This window comes from Schistocerca cancellata, chromosome 1 (genome assembly GCF_023864275.1).
Source record: "Schistocerca cancellata isolate TAMUIC-IGC-003103 chromosome 1, iqSchCanc2.1, whole genome shotgun sequence".
NCBI lineage: Eukaryota > Metazoa > Arthropoda > Insecta > Orthoptera > Acrididae > Schistocerca > Schistocerca cancellata.
In genome coordinates, this window is record NC_064626.1 from 1,242,461,418 (window position 1) to 1,242,478,818 (window position 17,401).

General features: G+C 40.6%; 1 protein-coding gene across 2 annotated transcripts in view; it reads right to left on the reverse strand.

The window, feature by feature from the left end:
* Positions 1 to 8,478: 8,478 nt before the first annotated feature.
* LOC126094780 (scoloptoxin SSD14-like) overlaps positions 8,479 to 17,401 on the reverse strand; it is a 108,224-nt gene continuing 99,301 nt past the window's right edge. For both annotated transcript variants that reach the window (XM_049909341.1, XM_049909349.1), the window contains exons 8-10: positions 11,357 to 11,597; positions 11,144 to 11,257; positions 8,479 to 8,676 (exon numbers count right to left, since the gene is read on the reverse strand). In XM_049909341.1, the coding sequence (XP_049765298.1) occupies positions 8,503 to 8,676; positions 11,144 to 11,257; positions 11,357 to 11,597 (529 nt within the window). In that variant the 3' untranslated portion in view covers positions 8,479 to 8,502. The remainder of the gene's footprint in view (positions 8,677 to 11,143; positions 11,258 to 11,356; positions 11,598 to 17,401) is intronic.

A 17,401-nucleotide genomic window follows, 5' to 3' on the forward strand; every position in this document is an offset into this window, starting at 1 on the left:
CTGCACATCTGTTCGACGTCCCATCTTGAAAATGGGGATGACTTGTGCCCTTTTCCAATCCTTTGAGACGCTATGCTCTTCTAGAGACCTACGATACACCGCTGCAAGAAGGGGGGCAAGTTCCTTCACGTACTCTGTGTAAAATCGAACTGGTATCCCATCAGGTCCTCTTTTGAGGGATTTTAATTGTTTCTCTATCCCTCTGTCGTCTATTTCGATATCTACCATTTTGTCATCTGTGCGACAATCTAGAGAAGGGCAGTCTTCCTCTGTGAAACAGCTTTGGAAAAAGACATTTAGTATTTCGGCCTTTAGTCTGTCATCCTCTGTTTCAGTACCATTTTGGTCACAGAGCGTCTGGACATTTTGTTTTGATCCACCTACTGCTTTGACATAAGACCAAAATTTCTTAGGATTTTCTGCCAAATCAGTATATAGAACTTCACTTTCGAATTCACTGAACGCCTCTCGCATAGCCCTCCTCACACTACATTTCGCTTCAAGTAATTTTTGTTTGTCTGCAAGGCTTTGGCTATGTTTATGTTTGCTGTGAAGTTCCCTTTGCTTCCGCAGCAGTTTTCTAACTCGGTTGTTGTACCACAGTGGCTCTTTTCCATCTCTTACGATCTTGCTTGGCATATACTCATCTAACGCATATTGTACAATGGTTTTCAACTTTGTCCACTGATCCTCAACACTATCTGTACTTGAGACAAAACTTTTGTGTTGAGCCATCAGGTACTCTGTAATCTGCTTTTCATCACTTTTGCTAAACAGAAAAAACTTCCTACCTTTTTTAATATTTCTATTTACAGCTGAAATCATCAATGCAGTAACCGCTTTATGATCGCTGATTCCCTCCAGGTGTACATGGCAAAAGAAGCCAGATGGAATTTCGAATTTGCCGAGAGGTGGATCAGTGTGCCTGGTGACTTTTTTGTGCTGGCAGGTGATGCAGTTTTGGGCCCAAGTCTGACAATTGCAATTCATGTCTCACCACACAAATCGTTCGGACACAAGGCGTGTCGATGACTTAATTCTGGGGTGTGCTAGAGAGTGTAGTGTGCCACACACTGAATGGCGAAGGGGGTGGAGATGAGAGGGCGGAGGGTGCCAGTGGAAGATCCACACCCACCTCCTCTCAGACGCCAGAGAATTTTGCTTTGGTGAAAGACAGCGAAGTGGAGGTGCAGTTGAGGAGTTGCTGTTTATCCTCATCCTCATTCTGTAGGGATGCAAGGTCAGAAAGTTTGATGACTGTTGAGATGGAACTAATGTGGGAAAGGAAATCTGTAACAACATTGTTGGTACCTTTGATATGGCGGACGTCAGTAGAGAACTGAGAGATGATATCAAAATGGCGAAAGCAACGAGGGTGAATGTGGAGAGGGGCATTGCCTATGGCATCTGCTGGTTGGTCAGAATGTGAAAAGGTCGGCCTTCAACATCATGGTAGAAGTGTATCACCACCTCATAAAATGTTAAAAGTTTGCAGTCAACAGCCGAGTATTTTTGTTGGGAATGAGGAAGCTTCTTCAAAAAGAACTGAAGTGGCATGACCATGTCGTTGCGGCTAAGTTGTAGGACTGCAAATACCACAGATCCACTGGCATCCACGGTGATGAAGAGTTCAGCATCCAAGATTGGATGAGCGAGGGTGACGGCTCATGCGAGAGGGTCTTTCAGGGCCTGAAAGGCTGTGCATGCACATTGGTTCCATCCAAGAAACGGGGTGTGTCCCTGAAGCCTGCTTGCCTGCAAGGGCATTAGTGAGGGTGTCCTAGGTGTCGGCTGCTGCAGGTAGATGATTACGGTAGTAGTTTATCATTCCCAGGAACCAAAGGAACTCATTGTATGTGTTAGGGAGTAGCATGGATAAGACTGATTGCACCATCAATTCAAGGGGGCGTGTACCCCAAGAATTGGACAGGTTGTTGGTGTATTTGCAGTTTGCTGGTGTTAATCTAGACTCCGTTACATGAGAGAGTGTCCTTTACTGTCATCATGTGACATTTGTAATCTTGCACGGATTTGCTGAAGATCAGGATATTGTTGAGATATACGAAGTCGAACTGGAGCAAGAGAGAGTCAATAAAGCATTGCCACATCTGTGTGGTGTTTTTTAACCCAAATGGGGTGAAATGGTACTCATACAACCCCACAGGGGTGATAATCGCCATTTTCAGAATGTCCTTGGGTGCGACTGGGATCTGATGATAAGCGCATTTGCAATCCAGTATGCTGAAAATTGTAGCACCCACAAGGAGGTGAGTGAAGTCGGAAATGTTCAGTACAGGATAATAGTCCGTCAGTCATAACAGTGCAACGACACTTCAGGACGAAATTCAACAAAGATCCACCAATTGCTAACGCCATTCGGCGACGGTATGCGCAGTTTAAAGCTTCTGGATGCCTCTGTAAGGGGAAATTAATGGGTCGGCCAGCAGTGAGAGAAGAAACAGTTGAACGCGTGCGGGCAAGTTTCACGCGTAGCCCGTGGAAAATTGGCTCATGCCAGAACTGGAGACCGACAGCGCCGACTTCATCTTTCAACAGGATGGTGCTCCACCGCACTTCCATCATGATGTTCGGCATTTCTTAAACAGGAGATTGGAAAACCGATGGATCGGTCGTGGTGGAGATCAGGATCAGCAATTCATGTCATGGCCTCCACGCTCTCCCGACTTAACCCCATGCGATTTCTTTCTGTGGGGTTATGTGAAAGATTCAGTGTTTAAACCTCCTCTACCAAGAAACGTGCCAGAACTGTGAGCTCACATCAACGATGCTTTCGAACTCATTGATGGGGACATGCTGCGCCGTGTGGGAGGAACGGGATTATCGGCTTGATGTCTGCCGAATCACTAAAGGGGCACATATCGAACTTTTGTGAATGCCTAAAAAAACTTTTTGAGTTTTTGTATGTGCGTGCAAAGCATTGTGAAAATACCTCAAATAATAAAGTTATTGTAGAGCTGTGAAATCGCTTCAATCATTTGTAATAACCCTGTAAGTAGGAGAAGCATAAGGAGAGGCAAACACATGGAAGGTATAGTCTATACCTTGGTCAGGTGAATCTATTGGGAGAATGACCGTACCATACTTTTTGTGTGTAGAGGGAAAAGGACAATACCTGCATTGTAATGGCATAGAGGTTTGATACAGTGTATGCCTTTAGAATGAGTGTAAGTAAAGTTAATACAGAAATAGGAAGCTGTATAGTGACTGATGCTCATGATGTAGAAATTTTCTACAAATTAGTAACAAAATTTAATATATTTACCTGATAGCCAAGATGAAAGATGGTTTGCAGCAGAGATGTTCCACACAAGTTGACAAAAGCACATGCTGAGATTTGACTCTAGAGATTGTACAGTAGACATATATCTGACTGGCAACTCCTCAAGTAATAATGATGTCAGAAAATGTTGGAAATGTGTTCAAACTCGCATAGGTATTTAAGTACACATAGTTATTTCAAATAAAATAAGGATGTAATTCTCAGGTAATAGATAAACAAAAAGACATCTAAAATATTGTACTAGATTAAAGATGATACAGTAGATAATAGCATAAGTACAGAAATCACAAAAAATCATTTTAAATATTTTTCTTACTTTAAATCTTGTCAAGTATATCCATATCCATATGAAAAGGATATATCTCTCTTTTTAGAGAGACTGGTCATTACATAAGTTTACTGCATCAGATAAATAGAATGTCAAGTATAGAAGACAAATACTCCTAAGGCAACAATGCGTAGCAGAATCTGCTGAAAATTAAATAAAAGGTTTATCACTTTATTATAACGTTAAAATTGAAAGAACAATAATAAAAATAGGGTTGAGAACTGTAAATGAATGGGATTATGCAAGACTTGGGGCTTGTTATTAAAGAAGGGATATTTTCTCCTTAATGAAAAGTCAATTAGCATTAAGTAATTATGAGTTTTATAGTTTTATGTTATGAGAATTCATTTGTAGCTAGCAGAGTAAAGAGTGGCCCTGACAACTTTCCTTTAAGTGGGGGAATCTGTAGTGTTACATACCCTATAGGCAAATGACATTTCCCACTCCCTATTGATGATAGGTGAAGATGCCCGTAAAGTAGTATTAGGTAGGAAATAAACTGCAAAACACTTCTGTTTTGTGCACATAACTTGTTGACTTCAGATCTGACGTCAGAGTACTTACTATGAATCAGGACAAAGAAACATTAGCTGACTCTTGGCTTACAGGTGCTAATAACTCCAAAACTATTATGCTTGCTAAATGGACATGGCTGTAAACCAAGAAAAAAATTTGAAATTTGTGATAAGATCTTATGGGACCCAACTGCTGAAGTCATCGGTCCCTAAGCTTACATACTACTTAATCTAACTTAAACTAACTTATGCTAAGGACAACACACACACCCATGCCCGAGGGAGGACTCGAACCTCTGACGGGGAGAGCCACGCGAACTGCGACAGGATGTGTAACCTCCCCCTCACTTATCGAGCTTAATGACAGTGAAAAATTAAACCGCGTGTACCTAATGGAAATTTGGGAAAAGCAATCGTCACCAAAGTTAATCTGTCGGTAAAGAGGGAGGAAAGGGTTACATCTAAATGAAAGGAAAAATGCTAATGAAACTGGTGGAAATTAATTTTGAAATAGTGGTAAAGTTAATAAAGAAAGTAAATGTGTGGCCGTTACGTTAACAATCAACTAGTGGTAATTAGATATTTGAGATTTGGGGAAATTACGGTCACCAGTCCTAAGGACAATTACTATAGTAACTGAAAAAGAAAGATTATTACACATATAATTAGCACTAGAAGTGTGGCAACTGAAGGTTGACACATGTAGTGTGAAAACTGAAAGTTTGTCAGAAGTAATAAATTTGGCTACACTCTGACTTAATTTAGCAAAAGAATTAATAAAACAGGAAAATCGAAAGTTAATTTAGTGACTGAAGTTAATAGTGAGCTTTCTTTCTGAAGCACATCGAAATTCAGTAAAATACGGTTAGTCTTGGACTACCTCAACAATCATTTCAAAAGCTACTTGAATCTACGCAATTTAGAAATAAGAGATCTAACTTTGAACTTGAATTCTTCTTCTCGACACGGTCACCAGACGAAACGGGCTCTTGATGTGCGCTAGTTAATGTTTCCCGTCCGCGACACCATGTCAGAAACTATCATCGCAAGTCGATCGCAATTACATGCTGCCAAACCCCGAAAGCGCGGCAACTCGCGGGAGCGCCACACAACACACCTGCTCCACTCGCTACTCCAGCCAGACTCCCTCTGCTCTGCCCGCGCTCCACGCGGCAGAGTTAACACCACCAAAGATCCTACACACTTTGATTCTTCACACGACCTATCGATCTAATCGTTCGATAGCAGTTTTCCCTAGGCAAGACCCAGCGTAAAAATACAAATAATATTTACGAAACAAACCAATCATACATCGACATAAGTGTATAAATATATATATACAAATAGTAAAACAATTAAAATATACAAAGAGACAGAAATGTCATATCTTGAGGTAACAAAGCAAGGAAAAAAAATAATAGTACAATAGATGGAAATAGGAGGATATGCATTTCCGGTGTTACAGATGCCTCGGACTGCCAGCCTACTCCATGTGGCTGCTGTAAACCAAGGCTCTACAGTGAGTTTTCCTAACATCTGATGTCAAGGAACCCAATCTTGGCACTGATTTCTTGCACCATTATAACATAGTCATTTCCATATGCCACACACAAATTTGTGTGGGTTTTGAGATGGTTCATGAATGTCTTGGTAGAGCAAGCAGCTCTCAAATTCTGCATTGTACCTCACAATAGGGCACATCACAACACAGTGAGGTTCACAGCATTCCTGCACTGGATAACATGGTGACAAGGTTGTATTCTGTCAGCTCCGGCTCCCACAACAAAATTACTTCCCAGAGGACCTTCATACATTACAGTGTGCTTACTGTGATTAAATTGACAAGCTATTTTCCCTAAGAGAAGAGAAAACAGACATTACTATGCAGAATAAATTGTTATGTTCTAAAATGATTTCAAAATCTGAGGAAGTGGAGGAGGCCCAAGCTGAACTACAAAGATTGTGTGGACATTTTCCTGCATCTACATCTTGAGTGTCTCAAGCCACTACTGCTAAAGAGCAATCTATACCTGCTTTTCCTGTTGCACACAGTGTCAGACATAACATTTAGACTTCTCCCAGACCACCTATCACCTTCAAGGCTCACATTTTAGCAATGGAAAAATATGCTTCAGCACAGAAAGAAATTAGTGATTTATTAATTGTAGGAGTAAGCAGCCATTCTGACAGTATCACCTCACACCTCCTAAAAAAGAACGATGGCTCCTGGAGACTATGCAGAGACTATCTAGCATTAAAAATTTGTGGCAGCCACATAAGTGCCCCTAACTAACCCATTATCAGTACCAAATTCCAGTGGACAGTGCCCTCTTACTTAGATTACAGTAATGTTACAGGTGTTTGACAAGATAATGTCCAGTTTAAGTGTGCTCATCCTGCTAGTGCATCTTGTCCATTTCAAACATCTTGCCATTGTATTGGACACTAGTCAAGTGGTGATATGGGTGTTTCTTCACCAGAAAATAAACTTTACAAGGAAGTCACTTGGTTTTTCCTCCTGGTAGTTGTCATGCTAACAAATAGAGTAGAGTGCTTATGAAAAGCAACTGTAAGCAGTGTATGAAGCTATTAAGCACTTCAGACATACATAGAAGCATGAGTCTTCACCATGGTCTCTGAACCTAAATTTATTTATGTTGCATTTCAAATGCTATGTCAATCCTTTTCACTGAGACAGTGTTGCCAGCTGGAATTTTTCAGCCAACAAACAACAAACATTCACCTTGTAGGGGGCAGACAATATGGTAGCATGTTTGGAGAGATTTCAGGATTGCAGCCAATCATCATAAACTTCACTCCAAAATATTTTGATAGCCAATCATCTTCAGGTGAGTCATCAAAGACTAACAAAGACGTTCTCTGCTCCACCCTAAATAGCGCACTGAGAGTATTGCCGTGCTGGGATCAGAGTCACAGTGACAGATGGACCACACTGCTCAGCAGCAGTGCCTTCACTAGTGCAACTGTGAAGATTAGTTGTCTTTGGCACAGCTGCTTGCCACTGCCATCGGAGTATTCTGGCATCTTCATCTGGAGCAAATCTCAGAGATGACAGGATTCCACACATTATCCAGACGGTAGCCACTGTCACGGTTCATTAGATTTTCTGTGACATGTATTTCAATAGATTCTTTTATAATGGGGTCCCAAAAAGATGTCACAGTGGCCAAAATTAATGTTTTGTCATACTCTATTGAATGTCCATTGGAGATACAATGTTCTGAAATTGCAGACTTGCTGGGTTTACGTTTACATTCTGTGCAGCATTCTTCCAATGTGCATGTCGTTTGGCTATATAGGCCATACCACACTGGATGGTATTTAGTTAGTTCCCAGCTCCCACAAAAACAAATTGCCCTTCACTGATCCCAGCAGGTCTGAAATCTTAGATGGTGGGCGGAAAATCACTTTCACCTGAAAATTATTATGAATCCTTGCTGGTTTGAAGGTAAATTTCCAACAAAGTGAAGAAAAGCTAGGGACTTTGCTGGCACATTCTCCTCTTTATCCACTTCCTGGTTCTTGGTTTTAGCAGAGAATGCCATGTTAATTTACCAGGTAGAGTATCCCTTGTTTCTGAACACTGTCTTTAAAAGTACAAGCTCTTTAGGCAAACTATCTGCATCTGGCACGGTATGGGCTCTGTAGTAAGAGTTTTAAGCACACTCATGTTTTGGAATGGGTGATGGAAACATGAAAAGTGTAAGGACAAATCTGTGTGAGTGGGCTTATGATAAACAGAATGTACCTAGTTCCATAGTAAACTGAATATTCTCATGAAAAAAATTTTAAATTTCACAATATAATATCAGACTGTTTTTCTCAAATTAATTCTGGCTCTATATAGATCAACTGTTAGCTACTGTTGTCTGCACATACTGTTGTCTGTACAATTACATCAACTTATCAGCAGCCACAACATTGAGCCAGAACTAAAGTGGCTTCCAGTGGATGGATCCCAAACCTTGTTTTGGTGAGATATTTCCAAAAACTGGCCTTGCCCTTTTATATCTCCACCTCTTGGGACACTAGTTTTTGATTACGTTCATGGACTCAGGCATTCTATGTTCATCACATAATTTTCCATCAGTCATGGATTAGTTTTCAATGTATAGTTATTTTGTTAATCATTGCCATTTGTGAACTTTCTCAAACTTTTTCTATTTGATGTAACTACCGATCTGTGTTATGATATTAATGCACATATATTCTAAAAAGCTGATCATTGAAACTGTACTTAGTACTAACAGATGTGAAGAGAATGAAAATTAAATTCTGTAATGTTGGGTATATTATTTAATAACATCCTAATTTTTCCACAGTGTTGGTTTGCAGTCTTAGAAACCTGCAACTACTCCATTAACCCTGAAGTCTGAATTTGCATAAATTTTCCCTCCAGACACAGCAATTCCAGTCACTCTTGAAGACACTCCAATTCCATTCACTGATGTCCCACCAAGAGGAAATTCTTGCACACTGTGGCCAATTTTGCTGAGGCCTTCGATGACATTCTGTAAATTAATTGAACAATTCAGCAAACAAATGTCTGAGCTAAATCCTTTTAACATTTTAAATATAGATATTAAATTACTAACCAGTTGTAATTGAAAAAGTAAAATGGCATGTGTGGATTCTCCTTTATATGCAAACACTGTGAGTTGACTTTTGTAGTGTTAGATACACTCCTTCTTGTACACATCATCACTATTGTTTGTTAAGACTTCTCTACCCATATAAAATATGTTTATAAAATTATGGGGTAGAATTACTGGCTAATACTTTCCTTCAAGAGACAAAATATTTAATACCCCCAGTTGACACATATAAAGGTACATGAGACTCTCCTAGCTTTCCAGAATCTAGGATACTGTTGCATGCATTTATTTGGTTCTATCAGCATTGTTACATACTTAGCATCCTGGAGGTAAGTATTGTTGAGAAAACTGGAAGTAGAACATGGTTGAAAGCAAGAAATATTAGTTTTAAATGATTTATTCGCTGAAAAGTTAAACTTTCAAACCACTGTAGAAATAACACCACTGGCCAGAATGACATCACATTGCAATGGAACATCATTGGAGAAGGGGGAAAATGAATGGCAGAAGAAAAATAAATAGCTACAAAATGTAGCAATGGATAGCACTGTAAGCATCATAATTTAATAGTGGCTGACTGCAAATGACAAATGAATCATACAACAATGCCTAAGATGTATGCTTGACATTAAACAAACTGTACTGCTCAGTGTGCATGGGTGTGCAGGTGTGATACATTTAGTTATGTAAGCCCATCCACCATGGCAAGGTCATATCACATCGGATGGGGAAAATCAGTTTTTAATTGTCCTGAGGCCAAAAACTGCATAAAAAGCATCAATCACACCTGTTTTTAATTGTCCTGAGGCCAGAAACCACATAAATATCATCAATCAAAATCAAATTGGATTATTAATTTCCATGTGATTGGCACAAAACTAGTTCAATATGCTGTCCACCGTTTTCTGCAACAAGTTGAAATCGAGAAACAGCATGTTTCACAATTGATCAAAGTGTTTCTGTGGTCACATTCAGAATGTGTTGTGCAATGCACACCTTCAATGCAGCTAAGTTTGCATCATAACAATGAACACCACATCTTTCAGGTAGCCCCACAGCCAGAAGTCACACGGATTTAGATCAGGTGATCAGGACAGCCAGGCTGTAGGGAAATGGTGGCTGGTAATTCTAGTATTTCTGAAATGGCACTTCAGCAGATACTTAACTGGATTTTCAATGTGCCAAGGTGTGCTATCTTGCATAAAAATGATGCCATCCACACATCCACGCTGTTGTAGAGCTGGAATGACATGGCTGCACAAAAGACACTCATAGTTCTTACCAGTGATGGTACAGGTAACAGGACCAGAAGCACCTGTCTCTTCGAAAAAATATGAACCTATGATAAATGATGCCATAAATCTGCACCACACAGTGGCCTTTTCAGGATGAAGTGGTACTGGTTGATTTGCATGTGGATTTTCTATTGCCCCTATTTGAAGAATGGATAGCAAAGAAGAACATTTCATAGGATGTTACACACCGTGCTCACAGCTCTCGAGTCAGACCATCTCTGTGCTGGTGTGCATTCTCTGCTTGGACAATTAATAGTTGTTTTAATTTTCTGTAACCTTGTCATTAGTCAGCATGCAGTTATCAGCCAATGTAATTTTTGTGTATGTAGTGGTTGTCAATAAATAGTATAGTAACAACTTGAGCAACAACAGCACCAGTTAGACTTGTTCCATCAGTTATTTAAAAATTTGTTGGGAGCAACAGCAGCTCTCCACTGCTGCGTATGCACCCATCTGAGGCCCCCCCCCCCCCCCCTGCCCACCACTGCCCACCCTCCCCCTTCCACCATTCCAAGAAACAAAGGAAGACTGGGATACATACATGTGGTGTCTACAGCAGCATTTCAGGTAGAAGATCCATTATTGCAATAAGCTTGTTTTGTTTTGTCTTTTTTTTTTCATAGATCTTTCCTGAAATGTTTCATTTGCTTCAAAAACTTGCTGCATTAAAAGACCCATCAGCGTTGTCATTTTCTGAAATGTGTCACTTGCTTAGTGCTTATTATTTTAAGCAAACCCAAGTGGTGGTTTCCCATATGGAGTTCCACCAATGGCAAAAGGATCCAAGCCAGTCCGATCAAGGGTGTGTAGCTGACCTCTGTTGGTTCAGTAAGAACTGCGAATTTGTGTGTTGCTCACTGCCAACACTCTATGCTGATTCTCTGATTTTCGAGATTGTAGTTTGTTCTGCCCTAGAACAGAGGTCCATTGGGACATGTTGCATTTAGAAGATCCAATGGTTGATGAGATTTTGGCTAGTTAGTCAAGTCACATTACAGGTTGACTTGACTGTCTAGAAATTTTGAGGTACCTACATTACACAGTGTAAAATATTAAAATTTATAGAACATCATGTAATTTGTACCTACCTCCTCAAACCCTTCTTCATATAAAAGTGCCATAGGGAATAGCTGATGATGAATTCGGCTATGGTCAATAGCTTCCTTTATAGTTTTGTTGAACCACAGGCTATATATAGATACCTGTAAATATATTCTACTGCAATATCTTCATGATTTGTAATTATTGGTGTATGTTTGAACTTTCTGCTAAAGCAATAAATTAATGAAATGTGCAAATACCAGTGTTGTTGCTGATATAATTTTAGGTCCACCAGCAGCTCCAGTAATGAGTTGTACATCTCCACTTCCATTGACAAAAATTGAAGGAGACATAGATGAAAGTGGTCTTTTCCCTGGCTGAATAAAATTTGCTGGTGATGGAGGAATTCCAGATGCATTGGTAATATTTGGGGCAGAGAAATCATCCATTTCATCGTTAAGAATGATACCTGTAGATTTTGATACAACCATTGCGCCAAAGCTGCAAAAACATATGAGACTCTTCTCAGTTTTCAAAGAGCAATCATAAGAAAACCACACATGTACATTCATTCATCCATTACTTCATTCATTCATCCATTCACTCATTCACTGCATTCCATTTATTTGTAGGCGACTTGCCTAACTTGCCAAACCAAGTTTGACTAAGTGAAGAGCTGTCATGAATTAATGATGTAGATTGTATTAACAATTCACTATCAATAAAATGCTATATTCTATTTGCACTTACACAGGTTAAAATAAGGTATTAAGATTAGCAGGAAATCTTCTGTTGGAAAAATAGTGCACAAAAATACATATGTACAAATATAAACATAGATACAGAATTTTGCTGTTAGAAATTCAATTTTATTGTAGAACAAATGAAAAACTGTTCAGTGGCAATGCAAATTTGCAGATATAGAATTTTTTTTGTTATATTGAAAAAAGATTAATTACATTTCTTTGGTGTCACTGTGAAATTTCCACAATATTTCATCAGCACAACTGATTAACACCTTCAGGTGCAATGAACACAGAATGTTCACTGCACCTGATGATGTTGGTCAGTTGCCCAATGAAATATTATGGAAATTCACAACAATGTCTGATGTCTCACCCAAGAACCATATTTACAATTAGTCTGTTTGCAAAGCTTAAATAAATACAGATTAACTGCCTGATCTAACAGAGCCTCTAGGCTGATACTTCCACATAAGTGTGCATCATTCATCCATTCAACATGAAATCTCAACTTTTGGCAATATTTCATGATTTTGTCAAGTAGGCTACAGACATTCTGTTATTGTGATATCTTTGTTACAAAATCAGTCTGATTTAGTTACTCCCATAACCAATGGAAGAAACAGCATTTCCAAATCCTAGATTCTACTTTCCTTGGATGGGAGGGAAGCCTATTCTGTACAATACAAATGATGTTACCAGAAGAATCCTAAATTACTGACAAACTTCAAATCAGCCTTTGATGCAGACTACATACAAATGATTCCAAATCGAAAAGACACAATCAGTAATGAAAGAAATTTGTAAAGAAAGATAACGCAGCATGTGAAATAGCACTTTATATCATAGTGTAAGACATGCACAACAGAATGGCCACAATGAACCAAAGTTCATTCTTCATCACCATACAAGTGAACAACAGTCAAAAACATGAGAGACAAACATAGAAACAGTCTAAGCACTGATACAAGCAGTTGTTGACAATAAGTATGAACATAACATGAGGGCAAATGCCTGCAGCACTGCACTTATAAAGAGGAGGGCTCTGGAAGCTGGTTTAGTGGATGCTGTGCTGTGTGGACAAGCATCACATCAAGGAGGAAAACCTTCAGTGGCTGAAATGTAGCAAAGAGGATGCATTCAATTTGCTACACTAGTACTCCTTAAATAAGTATTTTTGTTCTTATCTGTCACCTAATTCCACTTAAAATGTAACATCTATACCACCTGTACACAAAATGGTCAAGTTCTTATTTATATAGCATTTCATGTGATCTTAATGTTCATGTTCTAGTTCCCAAGACATAGATAGTTTTCCATAAAACACCTTTACATAAGATAAATCTGTAACTAAAGCTGCTCCAGTGATATGTGGTCAAAAAAATGTGATGTGCTAAAAAGTAAATTTAAGAGGAGTGACTCAGCTGGATAGCTCTACATTCACTCTCTACAGTAACTAGTTTAACTTGGCTGACAATTCATTAACTTAGAAACAGCCTGGGGGACGCTTCCAGAATGAAATTTTCACTCTGCAATGGAGTGTGCACTGATATGAAACTGATATGGCTAAGCCATGTCTCCGCAATAGCCTCTCTTCCAAGATTGCTAGTTCTACAAGTTTTACAGGAGAGCTTCTGTGAAGTTTGAAAGGTAGAAGAGGAGATACTAGTGGAATTAAAGCTGTGATGATGGGGCATAAGTCATGCTTGGGTAGCTCAGTCAGTAGAGCACTTGCCTGCAAAAGGCAAAGGCCCTGAGTTCAAGCCTCAGTCCAGCACACAGTTTTAATCTGCCAGGAAGTTTCATATCAGCACATACTCAAATGCAGAGTGAAAATTTCATTCTGGAAATTTTGTATTATTCACCAATAGAACTTGCTTGTGAAAGCGCACTGTAAAGATTCTGCCAGTGTCGGAATGTTTTGTAGACTATTGGATGTGTCTATCTGTAATTAGTATTCTACATGAAATCTTATAAACTAACTGATCAACATATTGCTACAAATGATAATAAATGTGGAAACCAGTCAAAAATCTAAATAATGTGTTGCAAGCATTATTTAAAAATTCATCACAAAACCAGATTCCAATAAAACGAAGGACAATTTGATGACCCGCTGCAAGGGCAATCATGAAATTGTAAGAAATATTCATGCCAGGAAGTGGAATAGTTTGGATGTGGTTTGACAATACTGATACAATTATGAGTCGCATTCCATTTAATGTTAAGCTTGCCTATAAATGGTTTTTCTATGTTTACACAATTTATCACTGGCTTTAAACATCTGGAGTATGTGACTTGCATTCTTCACTACACATTTATCTTTCTCAAACAATGGAAAGTCCAGGTTGGAATACCAACAACATTAAGAAAAATATAGATAGCTACTAACCTTAAAGATGACACAAGGTGCTTCAGACTGACACAACAGGAAGGTTATTACACATTGAGCTTTCAGCCAAAGCCTACTTCAGGAAAGAAAACAGACATATTCACAGAAGCAGGCACACCTCATGCATACATGACTGCTACCTCCAACTGCTGCAGCCAGAATGTGACTGTAACATTGAACAAAGGCAACAATCAGAAGTGGGGCGGGAAAGGGGGTTGGATAGCCGTGGGTGGGTAGAAGGATAGAATTGCACTGTCTGGCAAAGCACGGATGAAGAAGGGGGAGGGGGGGGGGTGAGATGGGGAATGGAAAAGGAGAAGAGCAGAGAATGGGGAAAGGTTGCTAGGTCTAGGTGCATTGGCAGAGAATGGAGCACAGTCAGCATGAGGAAATGTGAATTGGAAAGAAGTGATAGAACAGAGGGGGCACAAACTGTTGGATGGAGGGGGTGGGCATGGTAAGTTACTGTAGGCTGGAGCTAGAATAATTTTAAGAGTAGCTAAGGATAACTCCCATCTGTGCAGTTCAAAAAAGCTGGTGGTTTTTGTTGAAGTTTCGAGAACATACCTTCACAGAGGAGTCAAGCAGTATATTGCTCCCTCCTACGTATATCTCGCGAAGAGACCATGAGGATAAAATCAGAGAGATTAGAGCCCACACAAAGGCATACCAACAATCCTTCTTTCCACGAACAATACAAGACTGGAATAGAAGGGAGAACCGATAGATGTACTCAAGGTACCCTCCGCCACACACCGTCAGGTGGCTTGCGGAGTGTGGTTGTAGATGTAGAATATCCATGTTATCCAGGTCGTGAAGGTGCAGTGCAGTTCAGAAAAGCTGGTGGTGGAAGGGAAGATCCATGTTATCCAGGTCGTGAAGCAGCCATTGAAATCAAGTGTGTTAAATTCAGTTGCATGTTGTGCTACAGGGTGGTTTACTTTGCTCTTGGGCACAGTTTGGCAGTGACCATTCATCCTGGTGGCCAGTTGGTTTGTAGTCTTACCAATATAAAAAGCTGTGCAATGGTTGCAGAAGAGATGGTATGAAGAGATTGTATATGACCCTGCCACTTTCACGGCTGGCTCAACCTGTGATGGGAAAGGACAAGCCTGTGACGGAACTGGAATAGGAAGAGATGGGTGGACTGAGCAGGTCTTGTACCTAAATCTTCCACACGTGTATGGCCCCTGTGACAAGGGGTTGGGACTGGTAGTGTCTAGGGATGGACTAGTATGTCATGGCAGTTGAGTTGGCAGTGAAACACCGCTTCAGGAAAGATGGGGAGGTTCTTGGGTAGGATGTCCCTTATTTCAGGGCATAATGATAGATAATCAAAACCCTGATGAAAGATGTGGTTCAGTTGTTCCACACCAGTCTGTGGTGATACTGATGAAGGGAGTGCTCCTTTGCAACTGGTTCTTGAGGGTGGTGGGATGATTGGGGAGGGGGAGAGGAGAGGTGGATGGCATGAGAAATCTGTTTGCAGACTAGGTCTGGGGAATAGTGCCTGTCTGAGAAGGTCATTGTGAGAACTTCAGCATACTGGGCAAGGGAGTTCTTGTCACTTCAGACACATCATTATTGGGTGACCAGGCTGTATGGGAGGGATTTTTTGGTGTGGAAGGAATTCCAGCTGTCAAAATCCAGGTACTGTTGTTGGTTGGTGGGTTTAATTTGGACGAGGTGTACATGGAGATACAAGATAGGATGAGGTTAACACCCATGAAGGTGGCATGCTGGGTTGAGAAGGACCAGTAAAGTGATTGGGAAAGAAATTGTTGAAGTTGTGAAGGAATGAGGGTAGAGTGTCTTGCGCTTGAGTCAAGTTCATGAAGATATCATCAATGAACCTTAACCAGACCAGGTGTTGGGATTTTGAGAGGCTAGGTAGGTTTCTTCTAAATGGCCAATAAACAGGTTCACATAGGAAGGGTGACATACAGGAGCCTATGACTGTGCTGCAAATTTGTTTGTATACCTTCCCTTCAAAGGTCAAACAATGGAGAATCCAGGGTGGAATGTAACAATATTATGAGAAGGAAAGTTGCTACTCATCATATAACGGAGATGCAGAGTCACTGATAGGTACAACAAAAAGGTTTTCACACTTATAGCTTTCGGCCAATGGCCTGTGTCAACAAAAGACACATATTCGCGTACACACGCACCCTCACGCAAACACAATTCACACTTATGACTGCCGTCTGAGGAAACTGAAACCACACTGCGATCAGCAGCACCAGTGCATGATGGGCATGGTGACTGGGTGGGGGAAAGGAGGAGGCTGCGGCCAGGAGGGGGAGGGATAGTGTGGTGGGGATGGAAGACAGTGAAGTGCTGCAGGCTGGGCGGTGAGCAGGGGACAGGTGTTGAGTTTAGGGGCGGAAGAAGTAGTGGAAAAGGAGAGACAAAGAGAGAAATAAATAAAAAATAAAATAAATAAAAACCTTTGTTAGTCGCTGTCCTCATCCATCCAGCCCCTTCCCTGCTCCCATTACAGCCTTCCACCACCACACCCAGTCTTTTTTTATTTATTTTATTTGTTTATTTTTTATTTATTTCTCTCTATGTCCCTCCTTTTCCGTCACTTCTCCCCCCTCCCCTCTCTACCTCTCCCCTGCCCACTGCCCAACCTGCAGCACTTCACTGTCTGCCATCCCCACTGTACTATCCCTCCACCTCCCTGCCCCAGGCTCTTCCTTTCCCCCACCTAGTCGCCACTCCCATCATGCACTGGTGCTGCTGCTCGCAGTGTGGTTTCTATTGCCTGAGACTGCAGTTATGTGTATGAGGTGCATTTGTGTGTGTGTGGGGGGGGGGGGGGGGGGCACGAGCACATATGTGTGTCTATTGTTGACAAAGTCCATTGGCCAAAAGCTTTAAGTGTGAAAATCTTTTTCTTGTACCTACCTGTGACTCAGCATCTCCGCTATTGATGAGTAGCAACTGTCCTTCCCAATATTGTTGCATTCCCTTCAAAGGTGAACTATTTGCATGTAAGGATGAAGTCAGTAAGGTGTATGAGAAATGAGATAGTGAGTTTGGAGTCTGAAGGACATTGGGAGAGGTAGTGTTCAATAGCAGCAAGACCATGGGCATGAGGGATGTTAATGTATAGGAAAGTAGCATCAACAGTGATGAGGATTCCACGACGTGAAGGGGTGGGA